The following is a 20,789-nucleotide window of genomic DNA, read 5'->3' as shown; positions in this document are numbered from 1 at the left end:
CCCCCCCTTTTTTGTTAGTAGGGCGTTACGCTAAAGTTAGTGGGGAATGGGAGATTTCACTTGCTCCCATTCACTAATTGTTAGTTTGAGCTGGTGCCAGTTCAGAACTGCCTCTTGGGTCAGTCTGTGTGTCCAGGGCAACCAGAGTGTGTACGCGGTTCTTTATTGAAAAGACAAGGAAGTGTCCGGTGTTGTGTACGTGAACCTCTCGCACGCCATTGAACTTGGGCGCCCGTGCAGTGGAGCACGCACCTGCAACGTGCCTGGACAATTTTTTCTCGGTGGGAGGAATCACCCTCCCCTGCGCGCCAGAGTGATTTTGCGCCAAATGGGGAGGGGAAGGGTCCAGTTTCGCACCAAAGCAGCAGTACTGCCATTTCCTTTGAACGTGACGGATCCCTGCTGGAGATGTCGAGAGTTCCCAAGACCCCTACTGCTCTGAGGTGCCCTCTGACCGCACCGGGAAAGTCCTTTGTGCCTACCCCAACTGGGGCGCCCGTGACGAATACGGGCATTCGCCTGTCCACCAAGGGACAGTTTGTGTTGCTGTCCCACGAGGGGACGGAGATGCTGGGCCTAGTTTGCCATGAATGTCAGGAGCTGGCTGTCTGCCTTCTGCCTTTCATCCGATGCCGGAGGTGCGGGACTTACCTATTTGATGTAGTCCCACCCGTGGATCCATCAAAGGAGTACTGGGTGGAGAGGTTCCTGATGTTGGAAGTACCACTGTCCCGTCCACCAAGGTTTCTCTGCCGGCTACCTTGATCTCCTACCCCCAGAAGGTAAGCCCGTTGGACGGGATGGAGGAGTTAAGTGATCGTGTGGCCCGCGCGGCCTGCATACATGCCGAGACCACCCACGGGACTGTCTCGGTCGGCGCGGCTTACATCCAGTGTGTGCCCACCGGAGAGAGGCCTTCTGGGCCCATCGATTGGGTGGCTCTACAGAGGTCTTTCTGACCCAACTCGGCTGCTGCCTCGTTGGCTTATATCCCCGCTGAAGCAGAGTTCTCATCTGACCCTGAGTTCTGGTCGGGTGATTCTACAGTTGATGGTAATGACCTGCCCGACCATCTCTTTGAGCCGCGGTTCCCTGAGCAGCGGGGCTTCGGGGGATTTTGGGCTTCTTCCAAGAAGAGGAGAAAGAAGCGTCCTGCTCAGAGAGGTGCCCCTTGTGAGTCCGGCCTGTGCCTGCCTTGAGGAGCTGGTGAGTTTGCTGTGTGATGATTGTTGACTCACTTTTCCTCCAACTTTGGGACATGCTGTTCTGTGCGGGGTGCCTGATGTTCCCGTTGTCGGGTCCTGTTCGTATGATTGGGTGAGTTTGCCTGGCTGGGATGCTCACCCCAACAAAGAAAAAAAAAGAAAACAACAGAGGGAGGTTACGGACAAGTATGCCCCTACATTTTCTTCCCCAGTTTTTCTATCCCCCCTCCCCTGCTCCTCAAGAGCCACATGAACCAATGTGCAGTTAGGGGGTGGGTTCAGTCAGTTAGGGGGATTTATCAGGAAGGAGAACTATTTCCATTGTCGGTTTTTTAGTTTCGGCATCAGGAGAACTCATCAAGGAAAGACGTTTTTTTCTTCCCTACTGCCACTTTCACACCTTTGAGTTTTGGTGTGTACTTATTGCAGAACCAGCGCGCTGACCGCTAGGGGCAGTGCTCTGCATCATGACTTTCTGGGGATGATATTGTGGTTTTGCTGAATGTTTTTTTATTGCATTAAGTATTTCTCTCCTTATTGCACTTGAATTTGAATCCACCCTGGCGAAAGGAGTGAGATTTCAGGCTTGAGCGTACAGTCTCGGCCCCAAACCTGGGGGTTGTATATATGTCTTGTATTTTTTTTCTCAATTACAGGTTGTGTTTTTCCTGGACCCACCTGCTTTCGACAACTGTGAGAATGGGCAGTTAGATAGCGGGGATGTGTATGTATGTATGTCATATAACAATGATAAGTGTATTTATTTATTTTTTCCTCTCCTCTTTTCTTCTTTCTTTCTTATCTCTTATCTCTTCTGTCTGGTTTAGTGTCAGGCCTGCATTCGGCATTCGAATGCTTTGGGACACTGGGGACAGTATCCACTCAAGCGGGGGGAGTATGTAGCACCCCCCTTTTTTGTTAGTGGGGCGTTACGCTAAAGTTAGTGGGGAATGGGAGATTTCACTTGCTCCCATTCACTAATAGTGTTGAGCAGAATATGCCATATTCGATTTCGCGATATATCTCGAATATATATTCGAATATTCGAGATATATTCGCTAAATTCGAATATTCGTGATATTTTATCGAAATTAAATGATTGCGATTTTTCGCTATTGCGAATGCGAAAATAATTGCGATTTTTTGATAACTGCGGTAGGAGCACTCTGATTGGCTCAGAATATTCGTGATATTTTATCGAAATATCGCAACATGCGAATGCGATATTTATTGCGCAATTTCGAGAAATGCTGGAGGAGCGCTCTGATTGGCTCAGAATATTCGTGATATTTTATCGAAATATCGCAACATGCGAATGCGATATTTATTGCGCAATTTCGACAAATGCTGTAGGAGCACTCTGATTGGCTCAGAATATTCGTGATATTTTACAATACAAAATAATTGCGAATATTCGGCAAATGCGGAAGGAGCACTCTGATTGGCTCAGAATATTCTTGATATTTTACAATACAAAATAATTGCGAATATTCGGCAAATGCGGAAGGAGCACTCTGATTGGCTCAGAATATTCGTGATATTTTACAATACAAAATAAAAAGTGTTTTGCATTGGTGGTGATTCTTTACTCTATCCATCTGTCACAGCCGTTTGTCAATCAAACACCTTGAAGATTGAACACGTTCATGCTGCATGCTTTGGACTTTTTTTCACTTCACATATCAAAGACATTTTTATGAAAGATTATTTTTCTATTATTGGGACTATATTTCATTTATATATTTGTTTCACTGTGTATTTCACAAGTTATTTGCGCTTGCTTATTTTATAATTTGCCCACATGTCTTGTCACTAGACATATTTTTTATTCTTGTAGAGCGACTCCATTTTCTGTCTTGTATTAATTTATGTTGTATAACATTTTTGAGTTGCTGCTGTATTCTCCCCTTTTTTAAGGTATGCGCAATTTTTTCCTTCTTACAAAAAATAATAATATCAAACATACAAATATTCATAACATACACATACACAAAGCCCCCCCCCCTTTTGCATCAGAGACAATCAGAGTTCTCCTACCACAGTTATCGAAAATTCGCAATCATTTTCGCATTCGCAATAGCGAAAAATCGCAATTTTTTTTTTTCAATTTGGCAACATAAAAGGATCGCCTCAGCTTAGCTACTCGGCCCAGGGTCTCTAATCATACCAGCAATGCTTTTAGACGTCGATAGGATGTGATCTGTTTTAAAAATCAAATTGAAAAAATGCGAATATTCGGAATTGCAAATATTCACCGCGAAATTCGAAATATAGCGCGATTTCTCGAATATGCTATATTCGAGTCGAATATTCGCAATGCGAATATTCGTGAGCAACACTATTCACTAATTGTTAGTTTGAGCTGGTGCCAGTTCAGAACTGCCTCTTGGGTCGGTCTGTGTGTCCAGGGGTGCGCTCCCACCCCTGGGCAACAGTTGGCGCTATAGGGGTTCTGACGGAACCATCCTTCCCCAGCAGCCAATTGGAGGAGTTTCCCTCTTTGGGCATGCTGGCGGGGGGTATATCTGGAGCACCGGCCATTTTTTTGAGTAGTCTGCGGGGCCCGAGTTCCAGGTGCGGCATCCACCTTTAGGGTGCACGCATCCGCGGGCCCCATCCTCATGGCCAGTCGGAGCTGTGCACAGAGACTTTCGTTGATGAAGAAGGGGACCCCAGCGGCTTGCTGGGTTCCAGTTCCTAAGCTGGAGGCTGAACAGTGGGGGATTGGATCGGGAGAACCTAAGTGCAGAGGTTGTCTGTGAGGCCTGGACGAACCACCGGGGATCCGATCACCGCGCTACATGACAGGTATTTTTCTTTTGCTGTCAGTGGGTGATCCTGTAGAATAAAACTTACTGGGAGGATTCTCTATCCTTACACTTCAATTATACCTAGAAAATGTACTACGCCTGTGGCAGAGGCATTGTTTCCTCCCAGTGATCTGATTATTGCGAGCGACCCTTTGGCTGCCAGGTCCAAGTTAATTGCCTGTCCAAGGGGCACTTACCCACTCTGACGAGGGTGGCGACGTTTAAATTTTCTGAGCCGAGAGCAGGCTTGCTCTCTATGTTTTTTGATATCCAAGGCCTGACGCTACAAGTCCTTCCTACTCATCAACCTTTTTCCTATACTGTGTGTCATGTTGATGTTGGCCTTGTTGGCTCTGGAATAAAGCATTAAAAAAACCTCACGTTACCTGCTGGACACTTGTTCTTTTATCCACACTCACAAGCATTGTCATTAGACAGAAGAATTTGGTAACTTAATACGCCGATCCCAAATTAACCAGCGGCTCCTTTGGGGGTAGCGCTACAAGTAGATGAAAGCACAAATTTGCTTTGTACATGGTTGGATAGTTTTTTTTTAACAGTACAAGTTTTTATTAAAATCTGCAGAGTAAACAGACAAGTATAAAAGTACAAAGCGCATATAGAAACATGCATGAGATTAGCCACGTCAGCCCCAGAAGGATTTACACCCTTAATGACCAGGCTATTTTTTGCAATATGGCACTGCGTCGCTTTAACCACTTGCCACCCGCCATATAGCAGAATGACAGCGGCAAAGTGGTTGTGATATCCTGACTGGATGGCATATGATCACAGCTGACACGCGCCCGGGGGGTGCCTGCAGTGCAAGAATTGGAATTGCTGTGTGTCAGCCTGACACACAGCAACTCCGATCGTGGTATGGAGCCTCTGACAGAGGTTTCTTACCACGTGATCAGCTGTGACCAATCACAGCGTGAACCAGGAAGTGCCGGTAAACGTCATTCCCCGGGTTCACGCTGACAGGGAGAGACGATCGGCGGCTGTATGTGGGGGGGTATGTGCTGATAATCAGCACATTGATTATCATCACAGCCCCCATCAAATGTTGCAAATCACTGCCCAACACCTGCCAGCTGTCCCCCAATAAAAGCCTGTCAGTGCCCACTTCAGTGCCAATCAGTGCCCACAACAGTGCCAATCAGTGCCCTATCAGTAATGCCTGTCAGTGCCCCATCAAAGTAGCAATCAGTGCCATTCAGTAATGCCTGTCAGTGTCCATCAGTGCCGCCTATCAGTGCCACCTATCAGTGCCATCAGTGCTGCCTATCAGTGCCGCCTATCAGTGCCCATCAGTTTTTTTTCTTTAAATCATTTTTTTTTTGTTTATAGCGCAAAAACTAAAAACCGCAGAGGTGATCAAATACCACCAAAAGAAAGCTCTATTTGTTGGCTGAAAATTAAAAAAATGTAGTTTGTGTACAGTTTAGCATGACCGCGCAATTGTCATTCAAAGTGCGACAGAGCTGAAGGCTAAAAATTGTCCTGGGCAGAAAGGGGGGAAATTGCCTGGCATGGAAGTGGTTAAAGTGTGTGTTGTGCAGTAAATGCACGTAAATGCATGTAAATGTGTGTTGTGCAGTAAATGCACAAAAAAAAAGACAAAGGCATAATAAGCTAGTATGAGTTATTTTCGAGATTCGTGGGCTCTGGTGCTGTGGTTGGCCTGAGCCGCGATGAAGCCCCCCCCCCCCTGTTAACGGCACGTCAGCTGAAGCAACAGCACGAACGAGCCATTGCTTCAATGCGCATGTGCCGATGATGTCGGCACATGCTGATACAGGGGATATCTCCTAAACCATGCTGGTTTAGGACATATCTATGGTAGCTACAGGTAAGCCTCCTTATAGGCTTACCTGTAGTAAAAAGTGGATTGTAAGGGTTTACAACCACTTTAACAGAGAATTGTGCGATGCTGTACCCAAACAAAATTGACATTCTTTTTTTTCCACAAATAGAGCTTTCTTTTGTTGGTATTTGATCACTTCTGCGGTTTTTATTTTTTGAGCTATAAATGAACAAACAGCGACAATTTTGAAAAAAAAAATGTTTTTTTAACATTTTGCTATAATACATATATAAAAGAAAATTATATCTAAAAACAAAAATATTCATCAGCTTAGGCCGATATATATTCTTCTAGATATATAGCCAGATTCAGGTAGAGCGGCGTATCTTTGAGCGGGCGTAGCGCAGCTCATATGCGCTACGCCGACGTAAAATAGAGAGGCAAGGCCAGTATTCACAAAGCACTTGCTCCCTAAGTTACGTCGGCGTAGGGTAAATGGGCCGGCGTGAGCGTAAGTGGGCGTGTTGTATTAAAATTAGCCGTGAACCCATGTAAATGACTTCCCGAACGAACGGCATGCTCAGAATCACGTCGAATTTACGCCCTAAGATACGACGGCTCAATGGCAACGACGTGAACGTAACCTACGCCCAGCCCCATTCACGTACGACTTACGCAAACGATGTAAAATCCGACGGCAGTTCCGACGTCCATAACCTACACAACTTAGACCAACTATTTGGTGGTTTATCTTTACGCTGGACGTACGCCTTACGTAAACGGCGTAGCTTACTGCGACGGGCGCAGGTACGTTCGTGAATCGGCGTATCTCGCTTATTTACATATTCGACGCGTAAATCAATGGAAACGCCCCTTGCGGCCAGTGTATGCACAAAAAGACATGACGGCGTAGGAGACTTACATCGGTCGTATCTTGCCACAATTCAGGCGTATCTGATTTAGAGAATCAGCGCATAGATACGACGGCGCACATTTGGACTTACGACGGCGTATCAGTAGATACGTCGGCGTAAGTCTTTGTGAATCTGGCCCATAGTGTCTACAAAATAGGGATTAGATTTGTTGCTTTTTTATTATAATTTTTTTTAATACTAGTAATGGCGACGATCAATGATTTTTAGCGGGACTGCGACATTGCTGGTTGACAGATCGAACACTTTTGACACTTTTTTGGGACCATTGACATTTATACAGTGATCAGTGCTATAAATAGCTACTAATTACTGTGTAAATGTCACTGGCAGAGAAGGGGTTAACACTAGAGGGGGCGATTAAGGGGTTAAATGTGTTCCCTAGGTGTGTTCTAACTGTAGGGGGATGGGCTGCCAGGGACATGATAGAGATCACTGTTCTCGACCACTGGAAACAGTAGATCCCTGTCATGTCACCTGTCAGAATGGGGAATCGCCTTGGTCCCCAATTCTGCCTCTGTAATAGGCAATCACGAGTCGCCAATGGACAACGAGTCCGCCCAACGCCACGTGGACACGCTCCCGCAGTTTGCGGTGTGCGCCCGGCCCCTATCGTGCCTGCGCAAGCCGTCCTACAGCTACGCCGATTTGCACAGGAGAGCCGATCGGCCACTGTTTAACGACAGCGGCTGTTTAAAGTAGACGTCTACCCCAACACTAAAATCCCTGCATCTACAGACATCCATGATCCAACACTAACCTATCTAGCCTGTACATACTTTTTCTGAAGCCCATTTGACCCAATATCACTCTGTCAGCTCCTGCTTCTCTGTGGAATTGGGTGCAGAGGACACAGACCAACAATGGAAGCCCTATACTAGTCTATGGGTCACGTCACTCCCCATTCATCTCACAGCCATTGTCAGCTGTCTCCTCTGCAGAGCTTCCGCCACTGGAGACCGGAGCAGATCAGCTTCAGAAAAGGTACGTATACGCATTTCTTCTTTATATGGTTAGATAGGTTAGTGTTGGGTCGTGGATGTCTATAGATGCAGAGATTTTAGTGTTAGGGTGGACTTCTACTTTAACTGCTTGCTGACCAGCCCCCGTTATACAGCAGCCAGTTGGCTCTCCTGCGCAAATCGCTGTAGCTGTAGGATGGCTTGCGCAGGTGCGATAGGGGGTGGGCACCATACAACGATGGAGGGAGAGATGAGGGTGCTCTGGTGAGGTTGGGTATCCGGTCCTTAGTAGCAGTGGAGAGAAGGCAGCACTTTGTAGAGCAGAAGCAGCTCTGAGGGTCATAAAGAAAACAGAAAGTCGCCTCTAAAAGCAGTGGTTAAAAGATTTATTACAGGCACAATGGGTTTTAAAAACACTTATAAGATAGTAAGAGGTCATAGGCATATAATGAATTGTCCTCATGGGAAAATGGCTGTAATCCTCGTCTGTCTGGGGGAGAGAGAGCCGTTCTGCAGCTGTCAGAGTCCCTGGTGACATGACTTGACAAGGAGGTGAAGATGCAATGAGGAGGCCTGGGTTCTGGAACCAAGCTGAGCGCACGTCGTACGCCGTCGTAAGTTCGAATCCGCGCCGTTGTTTCTGTAAGCGGTATGCTCAAATTGAGATACGCTTCTCTGTTGCTAAGATACGACCGGCGTAAGTCTTCTACGCCGTCGTATCTTAGCTGCATATTTACGCTGGCCGCTATGGGCAAGTACGTCGATTTACGCCGAGAATATGCAAATGATCAAGATACGCCTATTCACGAACGTACGCATGGCCGTCGCATGTAAGATACGCCGTTTACGTAAGGTGTTTTCAGGCGTAAAGATAAACCACCAAAAATATGTTAAGTATGGACGTCGGACAGCCGTCGAATTTCACGTCGTTTGTATAAACCGATTTAGAATGGGGCTGGGTGTAGGTTACGTTCACGTCGAAAGCAAGGAGTATTTGCGACGTGATACTGAGCATGCGCCGTACAGCGCTTCATTTACATGTATGGTAATGAATCGTGAATTCATTACCATACAACACGCCCCCTACCTGCCTATTTTGAATTAGGCTAGGTTACGCCGGGCCATTTGCGCTACGCCGACGTAACTTAGGAGGCAAGTGCTTTGTGAATACAGTACTTGCCTCACTATGTTATGTCGGCGTAGTGCAAATGGGATGCGCTACGCCGACATAAAGATAGGTGGCTGTACGTGAATCTAGCTGTCAGTGTTTAATGGAAATTGTTCTGTACATTCGATACTGAATGGAGAGTGGATTTGTCAAGTACATTTGATGTTGGATGAAAAATGTTAAGTACATTCAATGTTGAATGTCAAGTTTGTTTGATGCTGAGTGAAGAAAGGAATTGTTCACAGTATTGTGAGTTGTACCTTATCTGTCCATGTTTGTGTGGCAAATACAATTGGATATCATATCTCAGTTCTAGAGTATGGTGTTGATTTCTATTTCCTCATCCAGGGCATATATCCAGTTTGTTTCCCTTTGACAGAGACGTTGAAATCTCTCTGCCTCAGGGAAACTGGCAGGGATGGATTCAATGACCCATACTTTGAGGCCTGCGGTGGATTTTTGATGGTATTCTGTGAAGTGTTGGGGAACGCTATGCTCATCTTTGCTGGCTTCAATGAATCTGCGGTGTTCCCTGAAAGGTTTGCGTGAGGTGCATATCGTTCGGCCTACATAATGCAGGCCACAGGGACAGGACAAGCAGTAGACAACATATTTGGTGGAGCATGTGTAGAATTATTTTATTTTCTATACTTTCCCTTTTACTATGAATTATTTTTGTGCATGGTGGACAAAACTGCATGTTAGGCATAGAGGTTTTCGGCACTGGTACATCCCGATGATGGAAAAAAATCTGAGTGATGGGGATATATGTTTAGTGGTTTTGAGTTTACTACTGTGCTATTTTCAATTTAATGTTGGGGGCTTCTCTGTAGGAGAAATTTGGATTTGTTGGTATGCTATTTTTCAGGTTAGGCTCTTGCAGTAGAATAGGCCAGTGCTTGTTTACTATGTGTTCCATGTAAGGAATTTTTGTTTGAGGGTTTTTCTCTGAATCTGGTAGTCAGATTTTTTTGTGCAGTTGCGTCTGAGACGATAAAATTGTCTCTTAGGAATATTATGGAGCCAGCGAGGATGGTGGCAGCTGTTATAGTGTAAGGAGGAATTTCCTGTGGTTGGTTTGCTGTAATTCTTGGCATAGATGTGGCAATTTTCATGGTATAGGTCTAGGTCCTGGAATGCTATGTGTGTGTGTTGTCTTGTACTGAGAAAGATTTGGTATGACACCACGATAATCCTTTTAGGCCAAAAAGATCAATTTGGTCTCATCTGACCAGAGCACCTTCTTCCACATGTTTGCTGTGTCCCCCACATGGCTTCTAGCAAACTGAAAATTTGACTTTTTGTGGCTTTATTTCAACAATGGCTTTCTTGTTGGCACTCTTCAATAAAGGCCAGATGTGTGGAGTGCACGACTAATAGGTAGACAGATTTTCCCACCAGAGCTGTGGATCTCTGCAGCTCCTCCAGAGTTACCATGGGCCTCTTGGCTGCTTCTCTAATGAATCCTCTCCTTACCCAGCCTTTCAGTTTAGGTGGACGGCCATGTCTTGGTAGGTTTGCAGTTGTGCCATACACTTTTCATTTTCGGATGATGTATTGAACAGTGCTCCGTGAGATGTTCAAATATTGGGATCTTTTTTTATAACCTAACCCTTTTTTAAACTTCTCCACAACCTTATCCCTGACCTGCTGGTGTGTTCCTTGGCCTTCATGATGCTATTTGTTCACTGAAGTTCTCTAACAAACCTCTGAGGGCTTCACAGAACAACTGTATTTATACTGAGATAAAACTACACACAGGTGGATTCTATTTACTAATTAGGTGACTTTTGAAGTCATTTGGTTCCACTAGATTTTAGTTAGGGGTATCAGAGAAAAGTGAGCTGAATACAAGTGTACCCCACACTTTTCAGATATTTATTTGTAAAAAAGGTTAAAAAAACATTTATAATTTTCCTTCCACTTCACAATTATGTGCCACTCTGTGTGTTGGTCTATCACATACAATCCCAATAAAATACATTTAAGTTTTTGGTTGTTACATGACAAAATGTGGAAAATTTTAAGGGGTATGAATACTTTTTCAAGGGACTGTATGTATACCCTTCCCCATTATGCACGGCTGGCAATAAACCTAGTGGTTGGCCTTAGAGATAAAAAGTTATATAACCCAGCCTATTGGATCTTCCCACACTATTGACAGGGACACTCCCCAGCAACAGACAGTAGTACACAAAAACCTTAAAGCATAGCTCCACCCAAAAGGACTTGTCAAAACCCTTTTCTTTGTTTTTTGCAACACTACACTAGAAATATTGTAATAACATTTTTATTTTTTAAATAAATTGTTGTACCTATTGTGCCTATAAAGTCCATGGTCTTGTAATACATCTGAATTGTATTTGTTTTAATTAGATTTTAGTCGACTAAAATCTTCAGTACATTTTAGTTGACTAAAATCAAATAGGTTTAATTGAAATACATTAATTAACCACTTCCCGCCCGGCCTATGGCCGATTTACGTCCGGGAAGTGGTTATGAAATCCTGACAGGACGTTCTAGAACGTCCTGCAGGATTTCATGCCGCGCGCGCCCGTGGGGGCGCGCATCGCGGCGATCGGTGATGCGGGGTGTCAGTCTGACACCCTGCATCTCCGATCTCGGTTAAGAGCCTCCGGCGGAGACTCTTTACCACGTGATCAGCCGTGTCCAACCACGGCTGATCACGATGTAAACAGGAAGAGCCGCCGATGGCTCTTCCTCACTCGCGTCTGACAGACGCGAGGAGAGGATAGCCGATCGGCGGCTCTCCTGACAGGGGGGGTTAGCGCTGATTGTTTATCAGCGCAGCCCCCCTCGGATCGCCACACTGGACCACCAGGGATGCCCACCCTGGAGCACCAGGGTGGGCAAAAAAAAAAAAATTACAGAAGAAAAAAAAAAAAAAAAATGACAGAAAAAAAAAAAAAAAAAAAAGCATAAAGAAAAAAAAAAAGATGCCAGTCAGTGCCCACAAATGGGCACTGACTGGCAACCTGGCAAAAATCAGTGCTGCCACCCCAGTGTCCATCAGCGCCACCCCAGTGTCCATCAGCGCCACCCCAGTGTCCACCAGTGCCACCCCACAGTGCCCATCCATGCCCAGTGCCCACCTATCAGTGCCCATCTGTGCCACCCATAAGTATCCATCAGTGCCGCCCATGAGTGCCCATTTGTGCCGCCCATGAGTGCCCAGTGCCGCCCATGAGTGCCCATCAGTGCCGCCTATGTGTGCCCATCAGTGCCGCCTATGTGTGCCCATCAGTGCCGCCTATGTGTGCCCATCAGTGCCGCCTATGTGTGCCCATCAGTGCCGCCTATGTGTGCCCATCAGTGTCGCATACCAGCGCCGCCAATCAGTGCCACCTCATCTGTGCCCGTCAGTACTACCTCATCGATGTCCATCAGTGCCATCTCATCGGTGCCCATTAGTGCCGCCATATCAGTGCCCGTAATTGAAAGAGAAAACTTATTTACAAAAAAATTAACAGAAAAAAATAAAAACGTAATTTTTTTTCCAAATTTTCAGCCTTTTTTTAGTTGTTGCGCAAAAAAAAAAAATCGCAGAGGTGATCGAATACCACCAAAAGAAAGCTCTATTTGTGGGGAAAAAAGGACGCCAATTTTGTTTGGGTACAGTGTAGCATGACCGCGCAATTGCCATTCAAAGTGCGACAGTGCTGAAAGCTGAAAATTGGCTTGGGCGGGAAGCTGCGTAAGTACCTGGTATGGAAGTGGTTAAGCATGTCTCTAAAATTGCAAACTTATTATATACTCCTGAAGTAAAAATCAAATAACATGTTATTATTTATGGTATTAAGGTTTGAACATACAGTCATAGACAGACATCTTTAGAACTAAGTGTCATGAACAAATAAAAATATTACTTTGTGACAAACAGAAGTGCAGCTTTAATATATATATATATATATATATATATATATATATATATATATATATATATATATATTATATATATATATATTTATATTTATATTTATATATATATATATATATATATATATATATATATATATATATATATATATATATATATATATATATATACAGTGCCTTGCGAAAGTATTCGGCCCCCTTGAACTTTGCGACCTTTTGCCACATTTCAGGCTTCAAACATAAAGATATAAAACTGTAATTTTAAGTGGAACAAAGTTTATTGGATATTTCAAACTTTTTTAACAAATAAAAAACTGAAAAATTGGGCGTGCAAAATTATTCAGCCCCTTTACTTTCAGTGCAGCAAACTCTCTCCAGAAGTTCAGTGAGGATCTCTGAATGATCCAATGTTGACCTAAATGACTAATGATGATAAATAGAATCCACCTGTGTAATCAAGTCTCCGTATAAATGCACCTGCACTGTGATAGTCTCAGAGGTCCGTTTAAAGCACAAAGAGCATCATGAAGAACAAGGAACACACCAGGCAGGTCCGAGATACTGTTGTGGAGTAGTTTAAAGCCCGATTTGGATACAAAAAGATTTCCCAAGCTTTAAACATCCCAAGGAGCACTGTGCAAGCGATAATATTGAAATGGAAGGAGTATCAGACCACTGCAAATCTACGAAGACCTGGCCGTCCCTCTAAAATTTTAGCTCATGCAAGGAGAAGACTGATCAGAGATGCAGCCAAGAGGCCCATGATCACTCTGGATGAACTGCAGAGATCTACAGCTAAGGTGGGAGACTCTGTCCATAGGACAACAATCAGTCGTATACTGCACAAATCTGGCCTTTATGGAAGAGTGGCAAGAAGAAAGCCATTTCTTAAAGATATCCATAAAAAGTGTTGTTTAAAGTTTGCCACAAGCCACCTGGGAGACACACCAAACATGTGAAAGAAGGTGCTCTGGTCAGATGAAACCAAAATCAAACTTTTTGGCAACAATGCAAAACGTTATGTTTGGCGTAAAAGCATCACAGCTCATCACCCTGAACACACCATCCCCACTGTGAAACATGGTGGTGGCAGCATCATGGTTTGGGCCTGCTTTTCTTCAGCAGGGACAGGGAAGATGGTTAAAATTGATGGGAAGATGGATGGAGCCAAATACAGGACTATTCTGGAAGAAAACCTGATGGAGTCTGCAAAAGACCTGAGACTGGGACGGAGATTTGTCTTCCAACAAGACAATGATCCAAAACATAAAGCAAAATCTACAATGGAATGGTTCACAAAAAACATATCCAGGTGTTAGAATGGCCAAGTCAAAGTCCAGACCTGAATCCAATCGAGAATCTGTGGAAAGAACTGAAAACTGCTGCTCACAAACGCTCTCCATCCAACCTCACTGAGCTCGAGCTGTTTCGCAAGGAGGAATGGGCAAAAATTTCAGTCTGTCGATGTGCAAAACTGATAGAGACATACCCCAAGCGACTTACAGCTGTAATCGCAGCAAAAGGTGGCGCTACAAAGTATTAACTTTGAAATATCCAACAAATTTTGTTCCACTTCATGATTGTGTCCCACTTGTTGTTGGTTCTTCAAAAAAAATTACAGTTTTATATCTTTATGTTTGAAGCCTGAAATGTGGCAAAAGGTCGCAAAGTTCAAGGGGGCCGAACACTTTCGCAAGGCACTGTATATATATATAAAACAACTGTAAATTCTATTGGCTGTAATACCATTGCACATATTACCTGAATATATTACCAACATTAAATATTATTTTTTTAAATAATATATATTTTTTTCTTTTAGCAGCTTACTCGATGCCCCCAATTTATTCCTTTGTGGTAGTGCAAAAGTGCAATACATGTTTAAGCTTTAATGTGCTAATATTATAGGGCCTAGGCTAAGGATGGAACTGTGTTGCCGATTTAGAAATGGCCAGCAGAGGGTGCCAAAGAGTGAATGAGTGTAATGTGTGGAACTGCATAGGAAATGTAAAGAATTGATGGGAGCCTCCATCTCTCAGCCATTACAGCTTGCTGATAGAGTCAGGGGGCTGGGGCTTTAATAGACAGTCAAAGGACCATAGAAAAAGGAAGTTCAGTTGGGTGAATGTCCCTCCCTCACATTCTTGTTCTATTTAGTTTATTGACGAAAATTGGAATTGATTTTTGTCATAGTTTTCATCAATTGACTTTTCGTCAATTTGAATTGTGTTTTAGTTTGGTTTTCATCACTGAAAGCATTCAGCTGACAAAACAATGACAAAAATATTTATCAGCAAAGCAGACAATCGCCAAAGCGTGGAAAACCCCAACATTAATGATCTCAGAAACCAAAACCAGAATAAACCAAGCCATGACCCACTCAAAAACGGAAGCCATTACCAATGATAATATTGCAAAATTTGAAAAAATCTGGAATCCTTGGGTGACCCATTTTTTCCCTCCCAACTTTGACATCACATTATTAAGACCTTGGTAACATAACTACTAATAGCTATTTAATATGCTAATAACATAAGACAAACATAATGAGATACCCCGGGGACCCTTTTGACCTTTTCTATCTTATCTACGTACTATCTTTGTTTTTTTTCTCTTCTTCTTCTTCTTCTTACCCTTCCCTCTATTATATCTTGCCTCTTTAGTTTTTTTTTTTTGTTTTTTCTTTCTTAGCATATATTGTTATTATATGCAAAAATGGTAGCAGCATTATTTTTTTTTATGTTTTTATTTATCAGTATATTTCAGCTTTAGAGCTCCATTGAAACAGTATAAACCTAATGGCTATACAATAAATCCCTGTTTATCTTCATTATATATTACCCCAACATTATACAAGGTCTAGAAATTATGACCCTTAATTGTTTTTCTTTATGTATTCTCATATTACCTTACACTGTTAATATATTACTATATCTGGTTTTTAATTACTAAATTCAACACTAAGCATATATTTTAGCAAGTCTCCAGATAATGGTCAACATATGTTAAACTCAAATTACTGTTTTTTTTCTTTTGTTGTTGCCTTCTAAAAAACACTGGAGCTTAATGTAAATATCTAACTTGTGTTCTCCTTAACTGCTACTATTTATAATGTCTATGTTTATTGACAATATATGCTTGTAATTTAGAAAATTTAATAAAAAAAAAAAAGAAAGTATCAAAAAAAAAAATATATATATATTTATGTCGAAGAAATGAACACTGTCTACTGCCCAGCAACACTAACTTAGAATAGGGACACTATTGCTCATGGCAGGGTCTCTACAGCTATAATTTTTTATTCTTTTCTGTCAAAGAATGTTATTCCTAGTGAGAGATAAACTTTTAATGGAAAAAAGTGACTTGTGCATTCTTAGTATGGTATAATTTCCCAGGTTAGTGAGGAATTTTTAAATGTTCTGTCACCTTGTGTTATTCTCCGTACTTTTTAGCGAATGCTAATATGAAAATCCCTTTCATTTCTTAGTATGTGTAACTGTGCATGAAATTACTCACACGCTGGGCGAATTTATTCAATACTGTAAGAATGGTTAGAAAGTATTCATTTTATTTTAGCTCAGAGCTGACTATGCCTAAGTCATGCATGTCTTTGACCGAAATACCTTATTTTCTGCTCTCTTGTTCTCTCTAGGTTGATAGAGCTTCTTCCGTATGTAAAAATAAACAACTACTGGGGTATGGCAAGCAAGTGCCTTGCATACAGTAAAGCCGCAGCTGATCCTTTTGTTTATTCTCTTCTCCGTCAGCAGTACAAGAAAGTCCTACTCAATATTGTCAACAGGATACTGAAGAGAGAACTGTATCCTTCATCTGGCTACAACAGCTCTTTGGACACTGAAAATGACTATTGCTTGCACAGAACAAGCTAGAAAGCCTCCCAAAGTCTCTAACGCAGCTCGGGACAAAGTTTTAGCACTTTGGGCATTCAAGCCCTCTTTCGCTGGAGTATTGGTAAAATAAGGTCTCCTTGCAAAGAAAAGACTTAAAGTATATCTAAACCCAAGTTAAAATTATATATTTTAACTTACCGGTCCTTAGATGAAGTAACTGCATTGGTTTTGTATTTCAGGTTACATAGAGTATGTTCTCCACAAGTACAGAACATACCTAAAATTATATAAGTCTGATCATGCTAAGTGCCACATCCCATAGGTAGAACCATACACAATTAGATACGATTAGGAACTTTTTAGGCACTTCAAACAAATTATTATAAAAATAAAAATTTATTGATCATAAAAAATTAATTAAAACTATCATATAAAATCAAAAGCTGATCACCCACAAAAGTTTATTTACAGATACCTTTCTAACACCTATGGGTGATAACAGTGCCGATCCTGACCTCCCTGGGGCCCTAAGCAAAATGACATGTCACATTACAGTTGGGAAGCGGGGTGAGGGGCCGAAAATGACTTCTCACCAGGCGGGGCCTCTAGTAATTTGGGGGGCCCTCTGCAGCCTATATGGCGGATTGGCCCTGAGTGATAATAACCACATGTGAATAGATAAACCCTACTTGAATTTTTCAAAAATTCCTTATCAGGTGGAGATGATGCTCGATCTGGAAATTGTTGGTGCCTATTAGGAGCTTATTTTTATTTATGCCCCTTTTCTACTATGCCCCTTTCATATAGAAATCCATATATATTCATATATTGTAAATTGGGCTTGTTTGTCTTTCTGGATTCCATTTAGTGGTAAGCTCTATGTAGTATTGACATGCTATTCTTGTCTATTTTGCTCTATTGAACAATATAAGGTAATATTTATGGCATTCTGTACAGGAAGGTCCTGTGAGGACTTGTAGCACCCCCTGGCCAAACACTCCTTCGTGGGATTGTGCTTCATTGACACATTGGGGCTGATTTACTAAAACTGGAGAGTGAAAAATCTGGTGCGGCTCTGCATGGTAGACAATCAGCTTCTATCTTCAGCTTGTTCAATTAAGCTTTGACAAAAAAAAGAAGAAGAAAAGATGATTGGCTACCATACACAGCTGTTCCAGATTTAGCATGCTACCGTTTTAGTAAATCAACCCTTTGGGACATTCAGCTGCGTCTTACCGTGGGCTATATGGGACTATATGTACCGTATATACTGTAAGTACCACATAATGTCATGATAACCATTGCTTTTCAATTTCTGTATGGGAATATTATTATATTTCTGTATTCCCATTCCAGATTGGCCATGATCTTTCTCTGATGAAGATTTTTTTAAAAAGTTGAAACAAGTTGAAGTTTATCTATTCACACATGGTTATTATCACCCATAGATTACGTATAATGATAGACTTGGGCCTCATCCAAGAAGATGCAGACGAATATATTTGGTAAATAATGGGGGAAGTTCCCAGTATCCTACAATGACGGACTATACCAGCCTCCTCTCTGTGGCCGTTATAGTTCATCATTGTAGAACCCTGGGGACTTTCCCCGGTATTTACCTATTGTATTGGTCTGTATCATGGATGTTAGGATGGTCTCTGTAAATATACCTTTGTGGATGTTCAGCTGTTGATTTTGTATCATGGTTTTATTGAATTTGTTTTATCAATAAATTAGTATTTTTTATATTTTTGGTTTGCAGTGCCTAATAAGTCCCTAATCGTATCTAAATGTACAATTACAGAAAATACCCTTTGCGCCTGCCAGAACAGGTGCACTGTACTGAAATCTAACACAATATGATCAGCCTGTTCTCTTTTGTGGACTACAAAACTCCTTTTCTTTTGTTAAAGGAATTGTAAAGGTTTGTTTTTTATTTTCTAAATAGGTTCCTTTAAGCTAGTGCATTGTTGGTTCACTTACATTTTCCTTCAATTTCCCTTCTAAATTTTTTTTTTCTTTGTCTAAATTTCTCACTTCCTGTTTCTCCTCAGTAAGCTTGCCCCCTGAGGAGGAACAGGAAGTAAGACATTCAGACAAAGAAAAAAAACATTTAGAAGAGAAATCGAAGGAAAAGGTGAGTGAACCAACAATGCACTAGCTTAAAGGAACCTATTTAGAAAATAAAAAACAAACCTTTACAACCCCTTTCTATGGTGGCAATGTTGCTTCATCCTAGATACAGTAGAGTGAGTGAGCGTTGTCACATAGCTCCCAACTGTCCCTAATTTTGAGGGACTGTCCCTGATTTGGAGCAATGTCCCTCTATCCCCCTTTTCCTCCTCATTTGTCCCTCATTTTGGTCTGATCTATATAGTTGTATATAAAATCCACTTTTTATCTTTCAAAAAGTGTTTCCAAGTGCTAAACCTTTCATCCAAATTCTAAATTGCTGCACTTGTAATTTTTAAAAGCCAATATAAAGGAATAGTAGTGGTAAAAAAAAAGCCAGTGTGGATGTAATTAACCTTTTTTTCTTGTTAATTCTCCTTTAAGGGGGTATGACAGGGGTGTGTCCTATGCCTACATACGTTTGGTAGAAGGTGTCCCTCATTCCCATCTTAGAATGTTGGGAGGTATGTTGTCATTCTATGACAGGAAGTGTGTAACTCACAAGATCACTGTAAAAATAAGCATCTGATCAGTTGTGGAACGAAGAACACCAGTACACAGGCAAGAGTTTCTGTAAGAAGAAGAAGGAATTGATTGCACACTTAAATCCATAAAGGTGCAGTAGATTATAACATAACTTTATTGTCATAAGTCAGACAAGCTTGCAAAGATGGAAAAGTTGACGCATTTCACACGAGTTTCTGTAAATCTTTGAAGTTCAAATCCAAACAAGAGTGGGTCCAGGAGTTTGTGGAGATAAGATGATAACCGGCAACACGGTAATATTGTCAATGATAATTCCTTTACAGTGGAACCTCGGATTACGAGCATAATCCGTTCCAGGAGAATGCTCGTAATCCAAAGTACTCGCATATCAAAGCGAGTTTCCCCATTGAAGTCAATGGAAACAAAAATTATTTGTTCCGGCTTGACTTCAATGGCATGCAATACCGCATGTGGCCAGAGGTGGGGGGGGGGGAAACCTCAGCTGACCTCGGAAAACCTTGGAAAGGCTTGGGAAATGACTATTTCCAAGTCTATCTGTGCATTTCCGATTGGCTCCACTCGGCTCTGGCACCCCCCCACCTCAGGCCAAACACGGTACTGCACAATGCTGTGACTTGAATCCTGCTCATTTTGCGAGACAGCACTCGCAAAGATTTTTAAAAATACAGTGCTCGTATTGCGCAATCTGAGGTAGCACTGTATTTGCTCACATAATAATAATAATCCAGGTCAAATGCATGAAAAAAGTGAATGCAGTCACCCAATTAAAGGACTGGTAAGCTGCAATATATTAAATTTTTGTTCTTGAGTTTAGACACACAGTGATAAATACCTGCCCCACTGCAGAATACAATTCATCTTCACTCTTTTAAAGAACCAAAGCTTAATGAAGAGTCTTCAGCATCCATTACACTTTCAGAAGGGTGCTACATCAGTACAGTGTCCTGTTGTGACATAGGGGCCAATGAATCAAACCACTGACCAACCAAGTGCAGTGGGAGCATCCAACAGTTTCAGAATTTTGCCAATTATTATTTTTTTTTAACACGCTTTAGCTTTTTAAGTGAGCAAAGATCAGCTGTGGGACAGGTATGTATTAAGTCTTTTCTTTACAAGGAGACCTTATTTTGAAGTTTTTATAACACTGACAGAGTCCCTTTAAAGTGCTCAAAGAGGTAGGTAAGGAAGACACCTTTATAATTTTATATATATATGTATGTATTAAGAACATATATCGTATTTTTTAAAGGGTGATATTAAACTCCACCTCTTTACATCCTTGGAATCCATGCCATAACTTCTTCCCACTTTTCATGTCAAGCAAGGATTAAGAAGAGTTCACCATTGATGTTCTGAGATGGTGAATGACAGTTGAATAGGTCACAACTAATGCTGGCCACACACGTTACTATCACCATTAAGTTCAATAGCAATTTTGCTCCTTGCAATAGTTCTAAAAAAAAAATTGTGTCACGTTA

General features: G+C 42.0%; 1 protein-coding gene across 1 annotated transcript in view; it reads left to right on the top strand.

Annotated features, from left to right (window-relative positions):
* Positions 1–17,169, top strand: part of GPR78 (G protein-coupled receptor 78) — a 55,625-nt gene extending 38,456 nt beyond the window's left edge. Inside the window, exon 3 of the mRNA XM_040335360.1 lies at positions 16,434–17,169. Coding sequence (XP_040191294.1) covers positions 16,434–16,671 — 238 coding nt within the window. The 3' untranslated portion in view covers positions 16,672–17,169. The remainder of the gene's footprint in view (positions 1–16,433) is intronic.
* Positions 17,170–20,789: the final 3,620 nt, after the last annotated feature.

The sequence above is a fragment of the Rana temporaria genome, chromosome 1 (genome assembly GCF_905171775.1).
Source record: "Rana temporaria chromosome 1, aRanTem1.1, whole genome shotgun sequence".
Classification (NCBI taxonomy): domain Eukaryota; kingdom Metazoa; phylum Chordata; class Amphibia; order Anura; family Ranidae; genus Rana; species Rana temporaria.
This window is presented reverse-complemented; position numbering and strand designations above follow the sequence as displayed.